The sequence below is a fragment of the Callorhinchus milii genome, unplaced genomic scaffold (genome assembly GCF_018977255.1).
Source record: "Callorhinchus milii isolate IMCB2004 unplaced genomic scaffold, IMCB_Cmil_1.0 Scaffold23, whole genome shotgun sequence".
Taxonomy (NCBI): Eukaryota; Metazoa; Chordata; class Chondrichthyes; order Chimaeriformes; family Callorhinchidae; genus Callorhinchus; species Callorhinchus milii.
The window spans coordinates 108,314-132,600 of record NW_024704764.1 but is presented as its reverse complement, the minus strand read 5'-3'; the positions used below and the strand labels follow the sequence as shown (position 1 = coordinate 132,600).

General features: G+C 44.8%; 1 protein-coding gene across 1 annotated transcript; it reads right to left on the bottom strand.

The window, feature by feature from the left end:
• Positions 1-203: 203 nt before the first annotated feature.
• LOC103190065 (ADP-ribosylation factor-like protein 5B) lies at positions 204-24,243 on the bottom strand. Its single transcript, XM_007910700.2, has 6 exons — positions 24,123-24,243; positions 15,495-15,555; positions 9,492-9,639; positions 2,005-2,088; positions 1,169-1,320; positions 204-337 (listed from the first exon to the last, which is right to left on the bottom strand). The coding sequence occupies exons 1-6, from the start codon at positions 24,166-24,168 to the stop codon at positions 289-291; spliced, it is 540 nt and encodes a 179-aa protein (XP_007908891.1). The 5' UTR covers positions 24,169-24,243; the 3' UTR covers positions 204-288.
• Positions 24,244-24,287: the final 44 nt, after the last annotated feature.

Below are 24,287 nucleotides of genomic sequence, written 5' to 3'. Positions count from 1 at the left end.
AGGTCACCTAGTAATCAGAACCTATAAACTGGAGTCTTCACCCAGTAAAGCTCCTCACTCTCGCTGGCTTCTCTACACAGTGTTTCTGGCTGTGTCCCTTCCTCAAGCTCTGCATGGACAGCTGTCCTTCATCTCCATGCCCATCAGGGATTCAAAGCCAAGGGCATTTGTAAGTCTGCTTTATTCAAGTGCCTTTGCTTTGTGTTTAACATCTATCAAATTCTCATTTCTTTGTAGAAAGGTGTTTTTGGGTTCCCCCCTCCCACGACGGGTTCACATGCTCAAGGTTTACTTTGCCGCCGTTTTCATTGTCATCCATTCCAGCCCCTGAACCAGCCTGAAAAAGCAGAGAAGAGAAATGGTTTAAATTATTTCCAATTTAAAAAGTAAAACAAATCCTCGGCCCAGATTCTCCAAATCTGCTGCACAGCTCCCACTCGTGAGAGGAGCTGTTCAATCTCAGGCCTTCACCGTTGGTTTTAGAATTATCCATTTCTTAGTAAGAAATCTTGTTAACATTAGATAACAGTATACCTGTAATGCTAACAATTAACACCAGATGGAAAATAAAATTCAATTTTGAGGATGAACTTGTGTTAAGTCTATTTAAAGGTGGGGTAGGGTGTAGGGGTGTGTTATTCTATTTGAATGCCGCTATATAAATACAACTTGCTATTCCTTTGGCCGGCCCCTTCGCTCAGCTAACACAGGCTTGCTGCACATCTCCCACCTCCACCATTACTCCCCACATCTCAGGAACTCCCTGCCTCATTCCCTCTGTATACTCAACCCCATCACATCAGTCCTCATCAGGCTTTATTGGCTCTCTATCACAGAATGGATCGATTTTAAGATCGTCTCGCTCGTCTACAAATCCCTTCACGCCCAAGCACCTCCCTACTTCTCTGACTTGCTTACTCCCCAACCCACCAGCCATCGCCTCCACTTGACTGCCTTGAGCCTCCTGCACATCCCTTCTGCTCTACCATTGGTGGTTGTGCTTTCAGCCACTACCCCAGAAGCTTTAGATTTCTCTTTCTCAATCCCTCGGCCTTGCCCCCTTCTTCCCCTCTTAGATCACGACTGAAGACTTTCCTGTTAAGCGCTCCGAGACGCTGTGTCTAGTAAAGGGCACTCTGTAAGTAGTAGTAGTTGTTCCAATACTAACCCTTCGCCTGTGAGTGCACAGCAGCCCTGAATGTGCCATGGATGATCCTTGATTGAGGTCAGAGTTAGAAACTTGGAGATCTCAGCTGCCGACATGGAATTCTTCATATCCTGCTTGTTGGCCAATACCAGCACGGCAGCCTTCCGCAGATCCTAGCAAACAAAAACATCTTAAAGTGCTTTTATTCTTTATTGTCTTAAAAAATAGGCAACTTGGGAGCTGCTTGAAACTGCTATAGATACAGAAACACAGTCCAAGAAACCCCAGAGTTGGAGGTTTTACGGCTCCAATGCAGATCAATTCCATTGCACAGAAACTGCTGTACAAGCATCTCTGAACCTGCCCAGGAAGGGCATTTACCCACTGAACTAGCAAAGGAAATGAGCCAAATATTAAGAGAAATTTAAAACAGTGTGGAGTCGGGATTTCTTTTTCTGAAAAGAAATACCTTAAATGAGACTCTTGATCCTGTCATTGGTGCAGCTTTAGTTTGCGTCCAATGTGTCTTGTCTCTCCCCAGCCCTCTCACACCAGCAGCAGACTCCTGCTTTGCGCCTCCCCCGCGCCCCACCATATGCTGACGCCAGGCTGCCAGCCCTCCCACACCAATGTCAGACCACCTGGGCTCCCGCTGGAAGACACCTCGGTACCAGCCAGTGTCCTCTCTCAATCCAGTCCAATGTATTTGCTGACGTTATTCGCCCACAACACACAGTCAATCCACTTTACAATATATAATCTATGAAGCGCTTTGAGACGTCTCAACATTATAAGTCGCTACAATATGCAAAACGTAAGGATTAGAAGGATTATTACTGTTGCACCAGCAAATGTACCTCATGTGCCAGCATTTTGTAGAGTTCCTCTTTGGAAAGGGTGAGTCGTTCTCGGTCAGTACTGTCCACAACCAGAATGATAAACTGCAAACACAAATTGAAAGGGTGAACAAGGAGAAACTATTCCCACTGGTGGTTGGGTCGGTAAACCGAGGACCCCGATTTAAAATAGTTGTTAAACGAAACAGAGGGGAGGTGAGGAGAATTTTTTCATACAGTGAGTTGTTCAGATCTGGAATCATTGCCTGAAAGGGTGACAACTTTTAAGAGAGAAGTAGATAATTATTTGGGGAGGACAAGTTTGCAGGGCTATGGGGAGAGCGCGGGGGAGTGGGGTTGATTTGGAAGCATTGATTTACAAAGAGCCGGCACCGAATGGCCTCCTTCTGTCCTGCATGATTCTATGATAAGTTTGGGAACAGCACCAAGACTGCTGTGTGATGAATCAAAAGGCCAATCAACCAAAACACCTCCATCTACTGGAGTCATTTTAGAAAACTTGGTTTGGTTTAAACAGAATATATATATGTATATATATATATTATTTGTATAATATATGTATTATATATTATGCAAAGCGCTTTGAGACGTCTCAATGCCATGATAAGGCACTATATCAAATGCTAGAATGATTATTATTATTACAACATCTATAATAATAATTTGGTCATTTCAATCCATGACTGTTTGTGGGACACCACTGTGCACAATTGGCTGCCGTGCACAGCAGTGTCCCACAAACTGGGATTCATTTAAGAAACAGCTGGATGCTGTGATGGGAGGACGGTTAGGTTAGAGTATAGAAAGGAGAGATTAAACAGCCTGAAAGGTCTTCTTCATCCTAAACTGATCTTGTTCTCATTGCTCATCTTGATCTCAGCAGCAGTATACTGCATGCAGCAAGTTTAACTTAAACAGCCATTTTCTTCTAGGATCAATCTTATGGAATTCTGTGCCACATGTATACTGCTCAGATAATCACATTTTACAGTTTAAAGGGTGGTGGACACCTTTAAGGACACATCTACCAAGATCCAGTCAAGTTAGATTTTACTCTCATCTTACTATTATAACAAACAGCTAAATGCAGTCATGGCTCAGTGATCTCTTCAGTGGCTATCTTTCTCCAGCTCATTCTACATCACAAAACCACCCATTTTTCAGTAGCATTCAACTGCACACTGATTTGACCTCAACAGTCCCACAAGCTAAGTCTTGCAACAATGCAACTGAATAGTGCTCCTCCTGGCACATTTCACCCTTTGTGTTCTACACTCTCCTGTTTGCACTTTCAGGTTATTTCAATCAGAAAAGTCCAAACTAGCACTGCGTGTGTTTGCCAGATACTGTACTGCTGTGTACAAACTGGGTGTTACATTTGCCTACAAATACAGTCACTGGACTTTACAATAAATTCTGTGACGCACTGAGACATCTTCCTGATGTTAAAGGCACTGTATCATATACAAGTATTATTTTATATTGTGGGCCTGAGGACGGGATCCCAGGTATACCTGTGTGGGACGTTCTTCCAAAGGCACTTGTGAATGTGAATCTGTATTACACCTTCACTCTGCATCTGGTAACAACAGGACCTGACAGAGGGCAGCTGCCTTTCCAGTCAGTCAGACGTGCTGACTGCTCACTTTCAATGCTCGAGCAGTCAATATTTTGCGCAATGATCAACCTCTAGCGCCCTTCACATAAGCAATGGAGCGTTTTAGGTTTTGCTCAGATTATAGCATTGTTTAAGAAACTTTCCTTAGAGATCAAGACCAGTCTGAAGTCAAAATAATTCGAGACTTGGAAAGCTCCAGGGACACGATCTTGCTTCAGTGTTGTTTCTCTCTCTGCCACTCGTCACATTCACTTGCACATTTACCTGCATCCCCACACGCCATGTCAAATTTGCTCCAGGCTAGAGCTTGCCAGACTTTCCCTAAGATCGGACAAACACCGACAGTCAGAACATTCATTTCTACCCTTTGTCACCCCTCGGCCTGCGGTGTGAATGGGATGGATTCTACAGCACACATCGCTCAGGGCAATCCAGAACCTTTACTAACTGAAGCGAATTTACAAACGCCCTTAAAATGCAAACATGATATTAAACGTTAACCTTTTAAGAGGTCAGAATGAAACGATTTACAATCCAGGCACTAAGCTAATCTACTGATTGAAAAGACAGCACCAATTAGCTGGTGTTTGACGTGCACAAAAGTGGTTCTTCTCATTCTGGCTTCTACATGACTACAAAGTACACAGTAAATTCACTTTACAGTATATCCTGTAAGACACTTTGAGATGTTTCAGCGATGTTAAGGAGCTATATCAAATGCAAGGATTATTATTAATTATTGCACTTTACGGTATATTCCGTGAACCGCTTGGAGACATTCTTTGAGATATGAAAGGCTTTATATGAAATGTAAGTATCATTTTTGTAATAAAGGGGAATAGAATACAAAAATCAGGAAGTTATGATGAACCTTTATATAAAACACTAGTTAGGCCTCAGCCGGCGACTGTGTTCAGTTCTGGGCATTACACTTTAGGAAGGATAGAATCATAGAATCATACAGCACAAAAAGAGGCCATTCGGCCCATCAAGTCCGTACTGGCTCATTGAATAGAGCAATTAATGCCAATCCCACTCCCGAGCCCTGTCCCCATAACCTTGCAAACCCGTCCTCCTCAAATACCCATCCACCGCATTTTTAAAAGTAGTTATCAAATCGGCTAAGAGTAGTTATCGAATCGGCATTGGAGGTCAATTGGATGTCAAGGCATTGGAGAGGGTGCAAAGTAGATTTACTAGGATGTACCAAGAATGAGGGACTTGAAGTTGAGGAAGGAGGGGGCAAGGGGGAGAATGCTGCAGAGGTGAAGGCATAACTGAGAGCTCATGAGAGCTAAGATTAACAACAACAAGATTGTATTTATAGAGCGCCTTTCACATCTGGAGGTCGTCCAAGGCGCTGGACAGTTGGGTCGGAATCCGAGCAGGGGGGAAATGGTCAGGGGGAGGGAAGGGAGGGAGCGAGCGAGGAGGGGGTAGAGAGTCGAGAGGGGAGCTGAAGGCATGGTTGAAGAGAAAGGTCTTGAGACTGGCCTTGAAGGAGGAAAGGGAGGAGGCGGCGAAGGCACTGGGGATGGAGTTCCAGAGCCTAGGGGCTGAGAGGCTGAATGCCCGGCCACCGATGGTAGGGCGGTTAGGGCGGGGGATGAGGAGCAGACCGGAGCCAGAGGAGTGGAGGGTACGGGCAGGTAAGTAGGGGGATAGTAGGTCGGAGAGGTAGGAGGGAGCAAGGCCGTGAATGGCTTTGTAGGTGAGGATGAGGATCTTTAATTCGATCCTCTGGGGGATGGGGAGCCAGTGGAGGCGAGCGAGGTGGGAGTGACGTGGTCGCGAAGCCTGATTAACAAAATCAATGTATTCAAGAGATGCCTTGAAGCACACAAGGGAGAAGGTAATAGTAATAGGTAATAATAAAGGCAATAGAAGGGTATCGGAGATGGGGATAGGAGAGAGAGTTGGGGGCTGGTGTGGAATATAAGAATTGCCCAGACTAGTTGGGCCACTCGTGTCCGTGCTACATTACTTTATATCAGGAGAATAACAATATTCATGATTCTCAGTGATTCTTTGATCGATTAGCGTCATTCTCAAACAATCCTTGCATTTGCATAACACTGTTGAGATGTCTCGAAGTGCTTCACAGGATTTACTGTGAAGTGGTGTGTCTGTGAATATACATCTTACAGTGGAAAGTGTCTGTAAGGTAAGCCATACTGGAGCGCACTTTAAAGTTTCAACAACTTCTGAAAAGTTTTAGAACACCGTTCAGATATCATCTTGAAGCACTTCACTGAATAATATTAATAATAATCCTTGCATTTGATATAGCACCTTATCACATCTTCAAGAAGTCTCAAAGCGCTTCATAGAATATACTGTAAAGTGAATTGACTATATTTTGTGGGAAAAATACAACAGCCAATTGTGCACAGTGGTGTTAAACAGCCGTGGATTGAATGAACAAATTATTATTTTTTGATTGAAGGCATTATTACCCCCAGAAAGCCGTCTGCCAATTGACTAAGAACCTGGTTCCTGCTTACTGCTTGGTAAACAGAGGTGTGTGAAGTACGGAAATTTGCGTAACGTTTTACCCTGCCCGGGAATCAAACCCAGGTCTTTTTGATTGCGAGGCAAGTGCTCTAACCACTAAGCTACAGGAACCAATGGAGCTAGGTAATAACAGGCTGGCTTTAAAAAGAATGCTGACTTTAGCATCCACATTTCACAGGGTGAAAGCTTGGAAAAGTATTCCTGGCACCTGCCTGTTTTTTGTGGTTAACATCGCTTCCCACTGCCTGATGCTATTTGGAAGGAATTCTGGAGGGAAGGAATGCCAAGCCACGATCACTGTGAACGATCCAAAAACATACTTTTTCCAAACTCAGTCAAACTCTCTGGGATTCCATCCTAGATTCCCTCCAATTCACTCCATCCCGTTCAAGACGCATTTCAAAACATACCACTTTGACCACGCTTTGGGTCATCTAACCACCCCCCACCACCACAAAAAAGTGCAACTAGAGATTTCTTACAATGACTTGTTACAGCAAGCCGTCTAACCCCTCAGAAAACAACATCTTAAAAGAGGCTGAAAACAAATTGCGCACATTATTACTAAACCCAGCAAAACATCTGGAAGAATGCGACAAACCATAGATATGAAGTAATTTCGCTTGACAGAAAATCTTGTTAAATGCTTCCAAACGCCTCGAAGATGTGATAATCTGCTGTATTAAATGCGAGGATTATTTATTTAATTTTGATCAAAGTACTAGAATCCCATTTCCCTGCCAAACATTTGGTTAAAGCTACATTATCAGAATCGGCAATCAACAACAACAACAAGACAATAATAATAATAATCCTTGCATTTGATATAGCGCTTTTCACGTCGGGAGGACGTCCCAAAGCGCTTCACAGAATATACTGTAAAGTGAATTGACTGTATATTTGTGGGCAAACGCGGCAGCCAATTGCGCACAGCAATGTCCCACAAACAGTCGTGGATTGAAAATGACCAATTTATTATTGTTTTTGGTTTTGGAGGGATTATTATTAGGCTCTGTGTGGAGTAAGGAAATTTGCCCAAGGTTTCGCCCTCTGCCTGGGATTGAACTCAGGTCTCTCGCTTGCAAAGCGAGTGCTCTAACCACTGAGCTACAGGACTCACTTATTTATCCATTTATAGAGCGCCTTTCACGTCAGGAGGACGTCCCTGCCAGAGCTGCCCACACTGCAGACATGGAGCGCTCAGAGGGAGCTCGTCCAGCCTTCCATAGAGTCAGCACAGAATTTAAATCAAACTCACGGGTTTAAATAAGATAAAAGGAAGTGATTTGAGACAATGGTCGGTCGTGCGCTTCAGAGGGTAGCTATAACGTTTGGTCAATTAGATTCCTGCCTCTTCAACCATCTCGAACCAAAAGTGACCTGTTTACACGACTCCCAGAACAGACTGAGTGGAAGTATTCCAGGAGGGAAGGGGGGCGGGAAATCACCAATAGTCATAAAGCTTTCTGCCTTGTATAGTTGGGTCAGGTTCCATGCAGAACCCGAGCAGGGGGGAAATGGTCAGAGGGAAGGGAGGGAGCGAGGAGGGGGTAGAGAGCCGAGAGGGGAGCCAAAGGCACCTCTGGGGAGAGAAGTGAAAAGCAAATGGATGCACAGGGGGACACAGGGAACAATGTCAATGCAATTGTCATTGGGGACACAATGGTGAAAGGAGTAGACAGGCGTTTCAGTAACCAAAGACGTGACTCTTGCATGGTATGTTGCCACCCTGGTGTCAGGGTTGAAGACATCACGGAATGGGTGCAAAACATTCTACAGGGTAAGGGGAACATCCGGAAGTCATGGTCCATGTTGGGATCCATGACGTAGGGAAAAAAAGGGCTGAGATCCTACAGGGAGAGTATCAGAAGCTAGGGAAAAAGCTAAAGAGTGGGACCTCAAAGGTGGTGATCTCTGGATTACTCCCAGTACCTCGTGCAAGTGAGTATTAAAATAGCAGGATCAAACACATGAATGCATGGCTGAAGAAATGGTGCAGAAAGGAGGGCCTCAGGCTCCTGGAACATTGGGACCAGTTCTGGGGCAGATGGGACCCGTACAAGGTGGATGGGTTACACCTGAACAGGGCTGGGACCAATGTTCTCGCAGGAAGGTTAACTAGTGCTATGGGGAAGGGTTTAAACTAATTTCAAGGGTGGGGAGGAAAGGGATCATGGTATAGCATTGGAGAGGACAAGCAAGTTACATAGAGGGCTGGGAGAGACGAATAGCAATGTAATAAGGAGTAATCTGGAAAAAGGAGGAATTAGATGGGGAAGAAATGCAGAGCAGATTCAGTAGGTCTTGGAGAGCATGTGCGTAAATGCACGGACTGTGACAAATAAGATTGGTGAGCTGCGGCTCACGTTGCCACTTGGGGTTATGATGTAGTGGCAATAACGGAGACCTGGCTGAAACAAGGACAGGAATGGGAGCTGAATATTCCTGGCTACAAAACGCAAAATACTGCAGATGCTGGAAATCTGAAACAAAAACAGAAGTTGCTGGGACTCACTTTCTTTTCTCCATAGATGCTGCCTGACCTGCTGAGAGTATTCAGCTGTGTCCAGTTCTTGGCACCACACTTAGGAAGGATGTCAAGGCATTGGATGGGTGCAAAGGAGATTTTACCAGGATAGTACTAGGAATAAGGGACTTCAGTTATCAGGAGAGGCTAGAGAAGCTAGGATTCTCCTTGAAGCAGAGAAGGTTAAGAGGAGACTTAATAGAAGTTTTCAAAATTATGAGGGTGAACAAGGAGAAACTATTTCCACTAGCGGTTGTGTCAGTAACCCGAGGACACCAATATAAAATAGTTATTAAAAAACACAGAAGGGAGATGAGGAGAAATGTTGTCACACAGCGAGTTGTTCAGATCTGGAATGCATTGCCTGAAAGGGTGGTAGAAGCCGATTCGATAACAACTTTTAAGAGAAGTAAATAATTATTTGGGGAGGACAAGTTTGCAGGGGAGAGAGTGGGGGAATGGGATTGATTTGGATAGCTCTTTTCAAAGAGCCGGCACAGACACAATGGGCTGAATGGCCTTCTTCTGTGTTGCATAATTCTATGATTCTAAGAAGTGTAGTATATAGTAAAAAAATTGTTCCTTCCTGAATGACAGCACATTCCCACATTCCAAGACTGTTTGTGGGACACTGCTGTGTGCAATTGACTGTCACGTTTTGCCCACAAAACACAGTCACTACAGTTTACAGTATACTCTGTGAAACGCTTTTAGACTTCTCGAAGATGTGATAAGGCACAATATCAAATGCAAGGATTATTATTTTAAGTGCTTTGGGACGTGAAAGGCACTATGCCATTAATCAGCCACCGGATGGCTGGGGCATACCTCAGTGTTTGAATAATAGGTGCTCCACGTCGATCGTAGCATCTCCTGCCCGCCGATGTCCCACATCAGGAAGTGAGTATTTTTCACAACTATTTCCTCCACATTGCTGCCGATTGTGGGCGATGTGTGAACCACCTCATTCATTAGGCTGTTGGACGAAAGCAGGCAAGAGGGTTAGGGACCCGTGGCATACGAGGAGGCCTGAATAGAGTGAACTAAAATATCTGTCGTCACTGGCTTCAAGCTTTAACCTGATATTACAGATGAGCACAAATAACAGCAATCTAGAATTCCTCACTTGGTTGGGAGGAATAATAATAATCCTTCCATTTGATATAGCAGCTTATCACGTCATTGCGTCGTCTCAAAGCGTTTCTCAGAATATATTGTAAAGTGGATTGACTGTGTATTTTGTGGACGAATCGCAGCAGCCAATTGCTCACAGTTTGTGTTCCACAAACAGTCGTGGATTCAGTGACTTTTTTTGAGGAATTATACGTCCAGAAAGCAATCGCCAATCAACTAACAACTGGGTTCCTATTTACTGCTTGATAAACAGAGGCATGTGAACAAAGGAAGCTTGCCTAAGGTTTTGCCCCATTCGGGAATCGGACCTGGGTCCTCTCGCTTGCGAAGCTACTGCTCTAACCACTACGCTACAGGTTTATTTGCCAAAGCCTATCACATGTTGAAGTATTTGGTGCTGAGTAAGCCTGTTACATGGCATTGGACTTGGACCTTAAGAATCCAGGTGGCTGGCACATCACAATCTGTCCTATAAAGGTCCTCCCACCAAACTCAAAGGCAGACATCAGTCAAACAGCTGAAGAGGAAAGGCTACCTGCAGTCTGAGTTCGTGAAGACATGTTTGTACATCAAGGATTAAAATCCACATTGATTGGTTTGCAGAGAGGCAAGCAGATGCAGCTCAAGCTCTGCACCTCCAACTGAAAGGATGTGTGTCTAAGAAGTGGGCAAGAATAGGGTGCCAATGCTCTCACACAATTGTATTGGGTTGCTTATCAAAAAGCTTGCAGGGAGTTCTTGGCTCGAACCCGCACTGGTCGGATGTCAAATGACCAACTAGTGATTATCCTCCTTTGAGGGGAGGAAGGAAAGGAGTTCACATTCCCTTCAAGGTGACAAGTTTGGCAATGGAATGTCAGAATCAAGCCTGGTGGGTCCCCAGGACTCCAGGGCACTGCTGATGACAATACATACTGGTCTGTCCTTCCTGACTTGGAAGGACAGACCAGTTACTGGGGTAGGGTCTCTTTTCACTCAACTCCTGTTGACCCTGCAAGCCAATGCCCAACAGGTAGGGTGGTCCTAACTGGGCAAGCAGTGGAAAAGCTTGGCCTACAGTGCTCTCAATGACAAACTATGCTCTTTTAGACTCCAGAAGTTACCCCAAAACATACGCTGGAGTCTCCAACCTTTAGCCCTTGCCAATCTGCACCTAATACTCTGTGGAATTAGGTAAACAGGATGCATTCCTCCAGGAGAGAGAAAACACATATTCCATTCCAATAAATATGTTGGGAATTTCAGTGTATAGGTGGAATGATAGAACTCCGTTTAGTTTGGATGCTTTTGAACGTAGTGATGGGTTTCTGCATGTGTCACACCTGATTGACAAAAAAAAATACATACTTGGCTGTGAATCAGTCAATAGTGCCAATTAGTGTCTAATTGTTAACAGATAGCATGTGCTGGTGGCTGGTTTGTACTGAAGGGCCAGAGAAATAACAGCAGCTAGTTTTCCTGCTCCCAAAATACAATAATCTCCAAGCAACTTCGCCAATCAGACACTTCAAGATCAAGATCATCCGTCCTCTCCTTTACTTCGTCAGAATGTACAAATAACCTGTCGTAATGCTGTAGGAGCTGTAGATCAATGCTGAGCCATTGATTCTGCAGAATTGTACCCAGGATCCTACACACTGCCAGTGAAGAATGAGACAACTTCTGGGTATATACAGTAGCTCAGTACACTGGCGAGGTCACAAACACAGGGCAGAAGACTACAGAGCAAGCCCTGGATTGCTGAAATTCAGAGCTTGGCCTTCCTATTGGGGCACAGTGCCTCCTTCCAAAATCAAGAAGGCTAACATTTCAGTCTTACATGGGTACCAGCACATAGTAAGAATATATACATATATTATATAGCTCCTTTTTTAAACTATGTGTCAGCCTGGCTTAGTTGTAGCACAGTCTCCTTAGTCAGAAGGTAGTGGTTCAGGACCCACTTCACGACCTGAACTTATATCGTCCAAGGCGGTGTGGTCCAATAGGTGGCCCACAGGCTGCATCCGGCCCGGTGGGTGATTTTATCTGGGCCGGCGGGTGATATTATCCGGGCCGAGACCATTTCCAAGATTACAATTTCTGCTCCCACCTGGGCAGACCATCTTCTTGTAGAGGTGGCAAGAACCGGCGGTTGAGAGGACGTAGGCGGATGGTGGAAATAATGCTGGCTATTACTGTACTCTGCACCCAAGCTGAGGGAGGGGCTTCCTGACAGGAAAGCACGTCTCCTTATCCACCTTGTCCTTACCAACCGCCAGCTCCTGCTACTGCAGATAGTAAGCTGGGCTGATTAAGGGAAAGACGGGAAGAGGGTGTGATTGAGAGAGGGGGAGAGAGAAAGAGAGTTGGGGGAGAGAAGGAGAGACTGATTGAGAGAGAGTGTGTGAGAGAGGATAGTGGGAGAGAGTGTTAGAGAGAAGAGAGTGTCAGAGGAAAGAGGTGAGAAGGGGGAATTGAGAGAATGAGTGTGTGAGAGAGAGAGAGTGTGATAGGGGATAGAGTGTATGTGTGGGAGAGAGGGATAGTGAGAGAGTAATTGAGAGAGAATGTGTGAGAGTTAAAGTGAATGAGAGAGAAGAGAGCAGTATTTCATGGTTCACTCTCAGGTCAGACAATCCACTCTCTGAAACTCAATTCCTGAAGTCCCTCCAACTCGCTCCCTGCCCTCTTTCAAGTCACATCAAGACCATACTTTTAGTCATCGTGGAGTCCTGAAGCGTAGTGGTTAGAGCACTTGCCTCGCAAATGAGAAGACCTGGATTCGATTCCCAGGCAGGGCAAAACATTGGGCAAGTTTGCTTACTCCACACACCTGTGTTTAACTAGCAGTAAGTAGGAACCTGGTTGTTAGTTGATTGGTGGATCACTTTCCAGGGGTAATAATCTATTGGGAGTCATTATAGAAAACTTGGTTTGGTTTAAACTCAGAATATATGTATAGTTATATGCGCTTGAGACTTGATAAGGCACTATATCAAATGCAAGGATGATTATTATTATAACATCTATAATAATAATTGTATTATTTATTTAATATTATTACAACATCTATAATAATAATTTGGTCACTCAATCCACGACTGTTTGTGGGACACTGCTGTGTGCAATTGGCTGCTGCAGTTCGCCCACAAAATATACACTTCAATTCATTTTACAGTATATTCTGTGAAGCGAATTGAGACGTCTCCAACATATGATAAGGCACTATATCAAATGCAAGGATTACTGTTGTCTTTTCCCCTCCCCATCCCATCTCCCTCAGCTCCCACTGCCATCTCAGGTACCCAGCCAGCAGCGTGCTGTGTAAATGTTATGTTTCTGGAAGGGAAACACAAAATATTGCAGCTCGCACACCTTTCTCAAACAGAGCATCCGGCCTGCGGCAGCCAAAAGGTTGGATGGTTTCTAAGGAAACTGACACTGCAGTGCTGAGAGTGAGTTGCATTGTTGGAGGTGCCGTCTTTCAGATGAGATACTAAACCAAGACCCCGTATGCCTGTTCAGGTGGATATTAAAGATCCCGCGGCGCTATTCGAGAAGAGAAGCGAGTTTTTCCTGGTGGCCAACAAAACCCCAAATAAAAAAAAGGTCATTCATGGCTGTTTGTGGGAGATTGTCATGTACAAATTGGTTGCTGTATTTGCCTACAAATATACACTTCACAATAAATCCTGTGAAGTACTTTGGATGTCCTCCCGACGTGAAATGCACTGTACCAAATGCAGGGATTATTATTAATCGTAAGGTATAAGAAGATCACAAAGAGATGGAGGATAGAAAAGGAAATTACTAGATTCCACCCCTTTGAGAAGAATATACAGTCAATTCAATTTGCAGTATATTCTGTGTGTGCCTTGAGATGTCTCAAAGATGTGATAAGGCACTATATCAAATGCAAGGATTATTATTATAAGATTACTGCACTCCCCCACCCACCCCTCCTTCCCCTTTTTGGTTCACAACGTTGCTCAGTCATTGGAATTGTTTTGAATCTAAACCCGTTGGTGCCAGATATACTGAGAATATGTGCCAGATATACTGAGAAGATATAATGAATGGAAACATCTCAACTGAGCTCTTTAGTGCAAAAGTTATCCAGCACTTGAAAGTGGCTTTGAATTTGTACCCCACTACCTGTCTGTGTCTTTGACACATGAAGCAGAAAAACAGAAGTTTCAGGCAATAACATGTTAATAGCCATGCATGCAGAAGCCTTTAAATACCAAAGCTGCAGTGGTACCTTTTTGAAAGGTTTGTGGTAGAGTGTTGGAAAATTGTTCACATAAAACCCTCCTCAGATGGCAGCTGAGGCCCCAAACTAACAGTTTCAACCCTGGAAGGCAGCAACCGTTAGTTAGCAAATAAAACTTTTGGTTCACAACTTTACTCAGGTGGTTGGAGCAGTTTTGAATCTGTTCTGACAATATGTGGAAACGTCTCAGTGGAACTCTTTGGTGTAAGCGTTCAGGAATTTAAAGCTGTCTGAGTTGCGAATCTACACATCCTCCGCAGCCTGCGAGAGGAGGTTGTGGCTAATGTCAGGGAGCCCACAGGAAGCTTGCTGGGGAGCGGTCAATTTGGGAACTCTCCCCCCAAAAAACTGCCGGGACTCGAGAAAAGGCACCGAGTGCAATTAGAATTTCCTTTCCGCACTATACTGTATGACAAGCAAGTTGCTAACTCAACAGCATGTGTTCTCTCCATAGAAAGGGAGTGACAGACTAAATATTGGTTTATGGAGTATTTCCGTGTCACCGTTCACATCCACCACATCCCTGAGGAGCTCATCGTTGTACCAAACTCAGTGGCCTGGTGCAGATTGTTGATTACCACAGAACAACTGGCACCTTATTAAGCCCAGAGTCAGGGTCACTCACTGCATTCTAGTCACAACACGGGCACTGAGGGTACAGACAGTCTGTGCAATGGTAAGGCAGGAGATAAAGAGTTCCTACTTGATAAAACACCAATGTTCTGAAGTGTCTGTGGTAAGGAGCTGCTGAAACATGGGAATTGAGGCCAAGGCCCCACAAAATGGATTAAGATCTCACCACTTCAGATTTCTTCATGCCAGCGCAGTTGGAGGAACTGCATACAGCAGGAAGCAACCTCCAGCAATGTCAACAGTCAATCAACCTGCAACCTGCTAGCAAGTACAGAGCAAGTACAGAGATTAGCAGCAGTTTTGAAAATTATGTGAACGTCATAGTAGGAATAATAATCATCTTTTCATTTATATAATAATAAATAATAATAATTCTTGCATTTGATACAGCGCCTTATTGCAACACTGAGACGTCTCAAATAGCTTCACAGGATTTTATGTGTGAAGTGCAGCGAGTATTTGTGGGCAAACACGGCAGCCCATTTATGCACAGCAATGTCCCGCAAACAGCTAGGAAGTGAATGGTCAATTTAATAGCCGAAAGAGAGATCAGACAGAAATAGTGGGCTCTTTTTGTACAGTGCTGCACACTTGCCTGGTCATCAAATAGACCCAGTTTCTCAGTTCTCGGATAAAACTACAGTCAATTGTCTTTAAAAGTAAACAAATTCAAACCTCTATTTAGATTGCATCACATACAGAATGATTTCCTGCAAAGACTATGTACGTGAGCACTGAGGCATTTCTGACGGTACGCCACCTACACAGTTCCTGTCCACCACCAATGGGGAGACTAAGCCCATACTCACAACTGATAAAGGATGGTCGTTTTTCCGGCGTTGTCCAGTCCAACAATGATTACCTTGTGCTCTGAGGAGAAAGAGAAAACTCAATAGTTTGGTATATAATAATCCTTGCATTTGATAAGCACAACATTGAAGCATGTCAAAGCACATCATAGGCCTTTACTGTGAAGTGTAGTGACTGTGTAATTGTCAACAAGATGGTATAAAGAGGCAACTACATTGATTGCCAGAAACTCTTGTTCTATTCTAGTGTAGAAGTTTACTTATTGGCTGTAAGGCATAGTGAGTTAGCCCGGCTCAGGCACTCTCACCTCAGAGGGAGGTTGTGGGTCCAACCCCCATGTTGGGACTTTAAGATCACAGTGTAGACAGACAGTCGGATCCTGGGGATCAGGTGGTCACTAAAGATCCTGCTATTCAGAAGGAGTTTCCCCAGATAGGTTGGTCCTTCCCCAGTCTAAAGGCTAACCTTGTCTGGATTAGCGCTCTGCGACGCTATTCGGCGTGAAGGGTGCTTTACAAAGACAAGTTGTTGTTGATTGTCCTTTCCCAAGTATTATGCAGACTGTATTTAGAGAACTGAAGAAACAAAAAGCAGTGCAAAAGACATCTCTTTGGACCCAGAGGGAAACTGTGCAACACTAGACAGCTTTCCAAGGCGCTCAGCTCTCACACAAGAGTGCCAGAGCAATGGGTTGTAAATAGACATATAGATGAAGAAGCCTTCAGTGACTCATTCGCCCACACTCCAGACACAGTTCCTGAGACCTGTGGTAAAGCTGCCCCAGAAAGGGCAAGGCTAGCAGTGGGATAAAGACAGCAAGACTACAGGTATAAAGGAATAGAACAGTGGCAGGGGCAGGGGTGTGGTTTTACGTGTTGAAAACATTAGCAGTTAAAAGTTGTGATCGAGGTTTCAGCTTCCTATGGCTCCAGCTGACGAGACTTTCTATTCAATCTTCAGGCAGCCATCTGTCACCACAAAACAATTGTGAAAGTGAAGATAAAAAAAATCTGCCCACAGCAGTCCCTTAAATTCCCCCCTCATCACCTCCCCCACTCCCAGTCAACCTTTTTGGAGAAGTTGAGAATTCCAGATGATCTCTCTTTTGAGAGCAGACTGCTGCCATTCAGACTGCAGCTGTCACCAAGCACACCCCTAGCCTCTCAAACAAGCAAGGAGACACAGCTGTACACACACACACACACACACACACACGACCCCCCACACCCACCTCTCACATCCCCTTCACTCACTACGCCACTACACACCCACCTCTCCACATCCCATCACTCGCATAACTCCCGCCTTTGTGCTCCCTCAAACGTGTGTATACCTCACCCTTCCACCGCCCCCTCTCCCACCCACACATACCACACTCACTTGCACTCTGTCAAACACACACACCTCCGAGCTGACTGCCAGTTTAGTCCCTCTCAACCAAAGTTCAAGACTCAGATCTTTCTCTTTCTCCCTCATCAATCCCCCTCACCAGCGCCTTTCTCAAAGTGAAAGGCTCTATACAAACATAATTTTTTTTATTGTATTGTGTCATCCACCCATTGCCCCCATTCCAAATTGGTGTGTGGATGGCAACAACCCTGGAAAGGAAAGTCAGGAGTAGAACAAAAGAACTGAATCAAGGATAGACACTATCACACCTGGCATGCACTGAGCTCGCCATAAAACAGTGAAATAAAACCGGTCTGATGTCAGCTGGAACAAGTCTCAGCCATTCAAATTCTAACCAACAGAATCGGTTATTAGGAAGCAGGAAGGAAGAACTTGCCTGGAATAATCTCACCAAATTGGTCACGTTGCACGGAAAGTTTGCATATCTTACTGACTGGGAAACTCGTGCTGAGGCAACACCATCAGTCAGACGATTTGTCACCAGGTTGGTTAGCTCCACACTTTTATGGCGAGGAGTTAACCCTTTATATTCCACTAACAATACACAAAGGAGTCATGGAAGGAACAACTACCTTGGGATCACCCACAAAATATATGGTCAATTCACTTTAAAGTATATTCTGTGAAGCGCTTTGAGACGTCTCAAAGACGTGATAAGGCACTATATCTAATGCTAGGATGATTATTATTATTATTAATTACAGTGTAAGGTGCAAGAGTGGACCGAAAAAATGACCTCAGATTCCGCCAGCTGTGTATAAAAAAGTTTTTCTACCATTAGGTCTGGCAGATCTACTAATATTTCAATATTATCATAAACAAAAGACACATAAAACTACTGCCAGTGTTGGCAGGACACCATTTGCTTTGGCAATACAATTGGGAGCTGAGCTAGAAAAGGGTTCTATTACTTAGCGATGGTTCCAGTACAAAAGCTGAACGATATTCAGACACTGGTGAGACTGACGATTTTAGTTTTTTTTAAATTGACTGTAAAGACTATGTTTTTGATTTGAGCCACGTAACTTCCAGCTCAAACCACATGCGGTAAGAGAGATAGCTCCATCTCAACTTGAAAGGCACTGAACAGACAATAACCTAAGGCTGGATCGGCAGGCCTGACAATGAGCATTTGAATAGAGAATCCACCTGGTCGGATTCCCAGAGATGCTATAGTTCATCACGTGCTGAGAACAAGCTCCCTCCCCAACACCCAGCCCGTTGGGGAAACAGGTGCAGCATACGGACACGATTCAGCCACAATCACATGGCAGACGCCTGACAAAACAAGCCAATGCTTTTCAAATGGTCGAAATGCCTCAACAAGAACAACCACAACAAAATTACATTTGTAAAGCGCCTTTCACGTCGGGAGGACTTCCCAAGATGCTGGACAGACAGAGTTACGGATCCAAGCCTAGTGCACGGGATACAGAGTTCTGGATAATCTGCAGCCTATGGAGGCAGGAGTTGGGGAGGCCAACAAACAATGAGTTTGCATAGTCAAGAGTCGATGTAATGAAAGCATGTATGAGGGTTTCAGCAGCCTGTGGTGTGAGACAGTGGCGGAGCCAAGCGATGTTGAAGAGATGGGGGAAAGCAGAGCGGGTCATGGCGCAGATGTAGGGTAGAAAGGATAGTTGAGGGTCAAACAAGACAAAGCACTTCACAGGATTTTACCGTAAAATGAATGTATTTTGTACATCAATATGGTAGCTAATTTAGGCACAGCAATGTCTCACAGCCAACCCTGATTGAATGCCCAAAGTTATCTGTGGGATTGTCAACGAGCAGCAACTGGGAGTAACTCTTCTCGAATAGTGCCGTACATCGCATCTTTAATGTCTGCCTGAACAGATACAGATGGATTATCAGTTTAATGTGCGATGTGAGAATGTAGCACTCCTCCCATTGCTGAAGTGTCATCTTGGGTCAATGTGTGACTTGAACCCACTACCTTTTGGAATTAAAAGCAAGAGCGTAACTTACTAAGCAATACCGCTGAACCTGCTGAGTGAGATGAACTAACACTCCCAGGGTACAATGGTGCAGGAGGAGGGGTGTAAGACAGGTTGGAATGGTGAATGCATGAAATGAATGAACACACTGGAATTTACCTCTGGGAACTGCAGTACCCACACAGAGCTTTCCATCTCGAGGCAATGTGGGTTGGCTTGGTTTGCCGGGCTGTTATGTGTCAGTAACACTCAGAGGTGTTGACACAATGGATCTGATCTAATGGGCAGACCAGCTAAAATGACTCGCTCTGCTACTTGCGTGGTCTTGGCACGGCAAGCCAGCATGATTGTTCCTCTAGCCCTTGAGCACACGTTACATTACCACTCACAGGACAATTCCCCCCTCAATCGAACACAGTGGGAGCTCACCTCTACTACCAGCTGTAGGAGGCTCTATGGGTGACAAATTAGCAACAAGGCTACCGTCACCAAGTGCTCGATCAGTCCCAGCCATTCCTGAGGGTCGTTCAAGTTACTCCAGCTTCTGGGATTTGTTACCAAACAGAATCAGAGTGACTGCCATCAACCGCACCAAGTCAGATGATCACAGGATACACTTGTGTCTAACCTGAACTCTTGACAGTGACACTTGCAAAGCGAGTGCTCAAACCACTGAGCTACAGGACTCCACGTTATGGAAACAAGGAAATGCAAGGGAAATAAACAATTTGGGCTGTGTATTTGGAGGATGGGCATATAAAGGCAAGAAAAGCAAGGTCATACATTGACAGCAAAACAGGAGCATAGCATTTCTGGAGAACTACAACAACTTGCATTTATACAGCACAGTTCGTGCAGGGCAACGTCTTGCGAGCGCTTGGAGACCGCGCTCACATCAGGTGACAAGGCCCATTCAACAATTTCTCAAACAAGTCTCACAGACTGACTGCTACCATCCTCCCTGGTAATCCATTCCAGCTGTTGATTACCCAGTGTCCATCCTAACATCTCCCAAAACAACGCTAAACCAAAGTCCCACCTACCTTTTCAGGGGGAGGTTAAAGATCTTGTGGCATGAGCTTGCAACACAATATACCTCTGTCATTTGTTCAGGAATGCTATAACTAATTATTAAGAACTATTGTAACATACTAAGCAACAGAAGCATCAAAATCTTTAATCCTGTTGTACAAGCACTGCCAGTGCAGTGAACTGAGCTACCAGAACAAAGACAGAATAAACTTACTGAACTGGCGCAGGTTACACATAGATGCCAGGACTGAAATCTGACAAGTTTCAGATGACAGCTGTAAAGCAGTACAGCTTTGGCTTTGTTTGAAGTTCTCTATTCACCGATCGCCATTATTCACAGCAAAGAGTGCACTCCTTGCTCAGGCTACACACATCACTGCAAGTTTAAATCAAGAACAATAAAGTCTCACTGGAAAGTCAGTTGGGACTTGCACTGTAATAAATAATCCTATAATCCTTTGGGAGACGGCCCATAGCATTTCGCAGGATATAGTGTGGATATGGTGTGAAGTGGAGTGACTGTGTGTTTTTACTGGCAAACATTGTGCAGAACAATGTCCTTCACTAACCCAACTAGCTCTGGTTGTATTTGACTCCTGGTAAAATAGATGGCAATTTGAAGCTGCTCATACGTATGCGCATCAGATAAGAGTAGCTTCACAAGCAACTCATTCGGTGAGTCATTGGAATAAGATTTATAACAAAGGAACATACACATTCATAACTTGATAGATGTCAAAACAGAAAAAAGTAAGCTATTTGATAGGGCTCTATTGCCTCTCGCACTGCAACTTTGCACACCCATAATGATTCACTCTAAACAAATTAACTAGTTTTGAAAAATGACGAGCAAATGTGGAGGAACTGAAAGTTGCTGAAGCAAGTATGGTGAGATTCGATCCTCGGGGAGTTATCAGAAGAAAGCATCTGGCCAGGGTTGTACAAGAGATTAAAATTCAGAAAAACTTGCTTGGAGATTTTCTTTACTTTTGCTATTGAAGTGATAGCAACAACAACAACAACAAGATTACATTTGCATAGCGCCTTTCAAGTCGGGAGGACGTCCCAAGGTGCTGGACAGAGTACAGCATTTCAGACCCGAGCTGGGGTCGGGGGGTGGGGGGAGAAGGGAGGGGAGGGGAAGGGGGGTAGCCGATGGCATGGTCGAAGAGGAGGGTCTTGAGGCTGGACTTGAAGGAGGCTAAGGAGGGGGTGAGGCAGAGTGAGTGGGGGATGGAAAAGGACCTGCTAGGATACTGGGAGCCAGGACTGCGGTTAAGGTGATGGGCATGTAGAGCTGGGCCATGCAAGGATGCAGGCGGATTGATAATGGTACAATGATTTACCATCATTTGCAAATACACTAAACTTGTCAAAACACATTTGGTTTGGTTGAAAATCCCTATTTGAAGCAGGCTGCTTGTCAACATTTNAAAAAAAGTACTGAAGCAAACACTCTGAAGCCTAAACTTAAATGTAGGGACACCGCAAAGTTGTAAACAGCTGACAGAGATTGAATGGAAGCAATATTTCACAAGACGCTCTACTCGGTGTTCAGCTACTTTTATAAAACTAGAGCATTTTCCTTCTAGAACCACTCAGAGTGCTTTACTCTGTCCAGCACCTTGGGACGTCCTCCCGACGTGAAAGACAAGTGTAACCTTGTTGTTGTTTACAAAAACAGAGTGCGAGAGAGATAGCTGAAGGCGCAAAGTGATGGTTTCTCTTTTAAAATTGAACATCTAGCTGTTTCACTATCAGTGAGTATTTAAAAAACGATACTGTGCAAAATAATATAATTTCAGGAACTAACAAAATACAGTGACTGCGCTGGTCAGCTCTGACATGACAGCTGAGCAAAAGTGAGACTGGTTGAATGAGGAATCATGAAGCAGGTGGCCCCACTGCCTCTCACAACTCTAATGGGATGGCAGTAGACAGCAGGAAAGTAAACAAACTGCATCTGTTCACATACTTTACTCGAAAGTGGGGTCAGGGCTTCACTAGGCAGAAAACCACAGCTGCCAAATGCTTGGGTTACCAAGGTGAAAAGTGGTTTGAGTTGATGGGCAGCCATTCGGCTTCTGCTCCGAGAGAAGCTTTGCAAAAGCAGCCACCTCTAAGGGCAGTGAATACATTTCACTGCCTCTTTCACCAAGAAGAAAATATTCACGGGAAACTGAAACACCGTCAAGCAGTTGCCCACCAGCACTTACTGCACTTTACAGTAAATCCTGCAAAGGTGCTAACCAAATGCAAATATTATTATTCCTCTTCCAAGTGTCATAATTGTGACATAAATGTCTTCCATACTTCACAGTAAAATGAGTAGTTATTCAAAACTATTTGCAATGGTATACACAGTAGTGGCACCACATAAACTGAACACAGATCTACTATTAATTCTATATAACTCTATACTCAGGTTTATGTGGTGAAGTCCTGTAGCTCAGTGGTTAGAGTGCTCGCCTTGCAAGTGAGAGACCTGGGTTCGAGTCCTGGTTGGGTGCAAGTTTTGTTACTCAACATGCCTGATAATAACCCCTCAAGAAAAAAAACAATATACTGCTCACTTCAATCCATGACTGTTTGTAGGACACTGTTGTGTGCAATTGGCTGCCATGATTCGCCCACAAATATACAGTCAATTCACTTTATAGTATATTCTGTAAAGAGCTTTGAGACATCGAGAAGACGTGAAAAGCTCTATATCAAATGCAAGGATTATTGCTATAATAATATAATAAACAGTCTTACTTTCAACGTCCTAACTGGATGAACTAGATAAAACTTAAAATGTTGGTTTGTTACGCCTGAATCCACATGCCTTGAATCTATCTTTCAGAGATTTATGACCAATTCTTTATTTTCAATTTATTATCCATTTCTTCAATTCAGATTTTTACAATGCCATTTAAGATTAGATAACAACATTACCCTGACAGTGTAATGCACACAGGGCCCTGTATTTCTCGACTGAAACTAGAGGAGAGACTCCAGTCAGGCGATGTTTCTGATCAGTATTTAATCGAAAAATGTGAAAATCTGAACAGGTCATATAAGTAGAAGGTGTTGCAGGAGAGGAACGCAGAAAGTTTCTGATGCATCTCCCCCTCCCCACCCAACATCCCACAGCATGCTTCACATCAACAGGTAGAGATGGAGTGAACAAAAAGGATGAACAGTGCAACCGACCTATACATATATATGTATTACAAAATAATCTTTGTATTTCATACAGTCTTTGTATTGAGACTCAAAACATCTCAAAGTACAGGGTATGCAGTGACTGTATGTTTTGTAGACAAACTCGGCAGCCAATTTGCACATAGCGACATCCCACAAACAGCCATGTAGGGAACGAGCAATTTTATCTGATGGCGATTGTCGGCCAGAACACCGGGAGAGAGAAATTTACTTCTCTTTTCCCAACAACACCGTGGGATCGTTAATGTCCGCCCCGGACAGGGCACAAGCGAGAGCGCGGTTTATCACCTCAAGTGAAGGACGGCAATGCTGACAATGCCGCGCTTCCCCAGCCGACAGTCACTACACAGAGGGCCCACAGTCACTACACAGAGGGCCCACAGTCACTACACAGAGGGCCGACAGTCACTACACAGAGGGCCGACAGTCACTACACAGAGGGCCGACAGTCACTACACAGAGGGCCGACAGTCACTACACAGAGGGCCGACAGTCACTACACAGAGGGCCCACAGTCACTACACAGAGGGCCGACAGTCACTACACAGAGGGCCCACAGTCACTACACAGAGGGCCCACAGTCACTACACAGAGGGCCGACAGTCACTACACAGAGGGCCGACGACAGTCACTACACAGAGGGCCGACAGTCACTACACAGAGGGCCGACAGTCACTACACAGAGGGCCGACAGTCACTACACAGAGGGCCCACAGTCACTACACAGAGGGCCCAGTCACTACACAGAGGGCCGACAGTCACTACACAGAGGACCGACAGTCACTACACTGAGGACCGACAGTCACTACACAGAGGGCCCACAGTCACTACACAGAGGGCCCACAGTCACTACACAGAGGGCCCACAGTCACTACACAGAGGGCCCACAGTCACTACACAGAGGGCCGACAGTCACTACACAGAGGGCCGACAGTCACTACACAGAGGACCGACAGTCACTACACAGAGGACCGACAGTCACTACACAGAGGGGGAAGACTCCAAACCGCCCGCCCTTACCTTGGTTACAGAAGAATCCCATCAGTTTGGCCAGAAACATCCCCATCTCCTGCCCAGCGTCCGGCCCGCGCGGCCGAGTCACCCTAATGCCCTCCGGGAGGCCCGACCCCGAGCCGCAGTCTCGAGTTATATTCCCACCCGACTCGACCGAGGCCCCCAACACCC

Bases quoted from the DNA above. Each gene is read 5' to 3' on its own strand.
- LOC103190065 (XM_007910700.2), bottom strand. From the start codon at position 24,168: ATGGGGATGTTTCTGGCCAAACTGATGGGATTCTTCTGTAACCAAG. The intron at 15,556-24,122 runs GTAAGGGCGGGC...CTTTCTCCTCAG, and splicing joins GGGATTCTTCTGTAACCAAG to AGCACAAGGTAATCATTGTT. The intron at 9,640-15,494 runs GTGAGTATGGGC...TTCGTCCAACAG, and splicing joins ACGACCATCCTTTATCAGTT to CCTAATGAATGAGGTGGTTC.